The following is a 3,275-nucleotide window of genomic DNA, read 5'->3' on the forward strand; positions in this document are numbered from 1 at the left end:
CAGGAATGGCAGCTGGGACTTCTAAGTTTCTGCAAATAGTCTCGTTGTTAACCTGAGTGGTGGGTGCACAGGGGTGCATCGTGTCCTCGTCACTGTAGCACTGCATTGCACTGCATTGCACTGCATTAACGATTCTGTATCTAACACATTTCACATTTTTATTGTGGTTCTTAGTCCTCACCCGAGGATACTTTTTCCTTTGATTTTTAGACAGAGTGGGAGGGAGCGAGAGAGAGTGAGACAAGCATCATCCATTGGTTGCCACCCACTCGCACCAGGACCAGGGCCGGGAATCCAACCTGCAACCCAGGTACTTGCCCCTGACCAGGAATCGAACCTGCGACCCTCCCGTCCACAGGCCAACCCTCTAATCACTGAGCAAAACCAGCCAAGGCCCACAACACATTTTAAAGGCATTTCAAAGTGTTTAGCAAAGGGCTTGGTGCACACATAGCCATGTAACCTTAGGACTATGAAACGTATATTAAGTCTTTCTGTGAGCAGGTGAAGGCCAACAAAATGCAATTTTGGAAGCAGAATTTCCAAAGCCAGCTTTCTTTTTCAATCCTCACCCCAGGATATTTTTTCATTGGTTTCTAGACAGAATGGGAGGAAGGGAGGGATGGAGGGAGGGAGGGAGGGAAGAGACATCGACATGAGAGACACAGGTCAATTGCCTGCCTCTGCATGCGCCCCTACAGGGGCTGGGAACCTGCAACCAAGGTATGTTGGGAATCAAACCCTCGACCCCACGGTGCACAGGCCAACACTCCGGGCAGCACAAAAGCCAACTCTTCATGGACCCACCCCCGGGCCTTCCACCCTCTTCCAGTCCGGCACTTACACCCCGGACTTGGCTGATCCCCGAATGCCTTCCCTGCCTCTCCACGAGGGACTTCTCCCCAGGCCCAATTTCAGTGTCCCCTCCTCTGTTCCCTGAACACACAATGTAATTCTAGTCCCCTTCCCACACCTTCAGTCTCCACTGCCTGCTCCTCTCTGCACTCTCAAAAGTGAAGCGGGTGCAGGGCCTCTGCTGAGCGCCAGGAGGGAGACCACTGACTGGGAAACCGTGGGGAAGGGAATGAAGAACGAGCCGGCATTGCTTGGATCCCTCTCCCCGTCCAGGTCGGTGCACCTGTGCTCCGCTCCCTGCACTGAGCCACGGAGGTCTCGGGGTCTCCCATTGGGACTGGGGTGAGGGGGCCCCTCCCCACACAGAGACCTTGCAGGGAAGGAGATGAGACTTCTCGGGATCAGAAACCGGATTTAGAGCCAAAATCTGAGCCAAGGACCCGAGATCTGGGTTCTAGGCCCGCATCCGCCCACTCACGGAGACTGCCACAAAGCGCGGGCCTCAGGGGTCGCTTCCACCACGTGGAAAGAAGGGCTCACCTCTCGCTCTCGGAGTCGCTGGAGATCTCCTCGTTCATCCTGCCGCCACCCTTGGACTTGCCCCGGTCCCGGGCGGAGTCGGCCTGGGAATTATACGATCCTTCCTGTGGTCAGGGGTCCCGGCCACTCCGGCCCTGACCCAGGGCCCCTTCCGGTCTCCCGAGGGCTCTGGGGCTGGGCAAGGCCTTGGGCCCCGCTCAAGTGCAAGGCCTCCCAGGATTCGGCCGGCGGACAGGGACGCAGCTGACTCCAGCTTTAGTCCCGGGAGAAGGGCGGGCAGGGCACGGAGGGGTTGGGAGAGGATGGAGGCGGGATGACGGGGGTCCCAACTGCGGGTCGGATTCCGGCCGCAGGAACGCCATGCTCACCTTTCGCCGCCGCTTGCCGGCCCCCGCACCGGCTCGGGCCCCCGAGGCCGGCTTCCCCCGCTTTCGAGCCACCGCAGTCGCCGACATGCTGCCCGCCGGTGTGTGGCAGCGGCCGCCGGAGCACTCACGTGGCGGCTGAACCCGGCGGTCTGGCCACACTCCGCGCCCTGATAGGCCCCCACTGCCCGGCGGGCCCCGCCTCCCGCGACTCCATTGGGCCCTTTGATAGGCTCTGCCACGCCCCCTAGCGCCCATAGGGTCCCCGCCTGTGGCCACGCCCCCTAGAGCTCCCATAGGCTCCCGCGCCGGGCTCTTCCTGCCCGAAGCTGGGGCGCATGCGCACCGCTGCTCAGCTGCCATCTAAGGAGGGGCGAACAGGGCGGAAAAGGGAGGGAAGGAGGGGCCTTCTCTGTGTTTTCGCCCCTTGGACGCTTGGGGGCGCCAGAGATGCGGGGTTCGAGTCCCAGAACGTGACTCCACCCCGTCAGGGGCGGGGACCAGGGTGTACCAGTCTGGCACTAGAGAGCTGGTAGGGTGGGGGGGTCGGGGTTGGGGGGGAATCCAGGCAGCCCCGGAGGAAGGAAAACAGTGTCCACACCTGAGACCAAGGTCCCTGGGCACCGGTGGACACGCATGGCATGCCCCGGCCCAGGGAGCAGCCCTAAGGGCGCGTCAGCCCTCTGGGCCCTGGCAGTGTGGGATCGTGTCCACCCTTTCGTGGGACAGGCTGCAGGCACCGGTCTGACCCATCCTGTGACTCACCTGCCCGGTGACTAAAGAGTTGGAATCCTAAGCACAGCCCAGCTTTCCCCCGCCTCTGTTGATGGTCAGGAAGTCCCTCCCTAAGTCACACTTCAGGCTGACAGAGGGTTGCTAGCCGGGCCCCTAGAACTGGGACTGCCCTGCCAGGTCCTGATACTGGGCCCGGAGGCCGCCATCTCTCCCAGGTCCCTGCTTCTCTTAGGTGAGTGCCCTATGGCCCTGGTCCGCAGGGCGGGGCAGGGTGGGACTGCCCTTGCCCGCTGGCAATTCAAGGCCATTGGGACATCGACTGGCACCCCAAAACTATTGAGCTCACTGGGGAGGGTTTCTGTGTCACTGAGTCCCAAGAGAAACAGATCTGGCCCCAGGGGTGCTGCCCCCTGGCCCCACTGCCCATTCTCCTCCATAGCTGGGGTGACTCAGCCCAGCACCCATGCCAGCCGGAGGCAGCTGAGAAGGGGGAGGAGCAGGCAGAGCCCTGGAGTGCTCTGGAGGAAGGAGGAGCCCATAAGTGGGAGGGAAGACTTGCGTTTCACTTTCTCTACCCCCTGGACAAACAGGAGAGCCAGAGAGGGGAGGGGCCACTCTTCCTTGACCGAAGTGGGCACACTGGACAGGGCCCTGGCCTGACCCCGGGACCAGGGACAAGGCATGTCTGGGGTGCAGAGAACGGGTTCTGGGCTGGGGCTGGGAATGTAGAATGGAGTGGGGGGCGGCGCCGGGAGGGGGAAGGGAGGCAGGGGCAGCTCA

At 61.8% G+C, this 3,275-nt stretch overlaps 1 protein-coding gene and 1 long non-coding RNA gene across 2 annotated transcripts in view; one reads left to right on the forward strand and one right to left on the reverse strand.

Moving 5' to 3' along the window:
- Positions 1-392: 392 nt before the first annotated feature.
- LOC111824654 lies at positions 393-1,960 on the reverse strand. The gene is made up of 3 exons (XR_002827751.1): positions 1,764-1,960; positions 1,396-1,478; positions 393-596 (listed from the first exon to the last, which is right to left on the reverse strand). It is a non-coding gene; the product is annotated as an uncharacterized LOC111824654 (long non-coding RNA).
- A 1,216-nt stretch (positions 1,961-3,176) lies between these two features.
- PARP3 (poly(ADP-ribose) polymerase family member 3) overlaps positions 3,177-3,275 on the forward strand; it is a 5,590-nt gene continuing 5,491 nt past the window's right edge. Inside the window, exon 1 of the mRNA XM_023749203.1 lies at positions 3,177-3,185. Coding sequence (XP_023604971.1) covers positions 3,177-3,185 — 9 coding nt within the window. The remainder of the gene's footprint in view (positions 3,186-3,275) is intronic.

This window comes from Myotis lucifugus, unplaced genomic scaffold, assembly GCF_000147115.1.
Source record: "Myotis lucifugus unplaced genomic scaffold, Myoluc2.0 scaffold_3671, whole genome shotgun sequence".
Lineage (NCBI taxonomy): Eukaryota > Metazoa > Chordata > Mammalia > Chiroptera > Vespertilionidae > Myotis > Myotis lucifugus.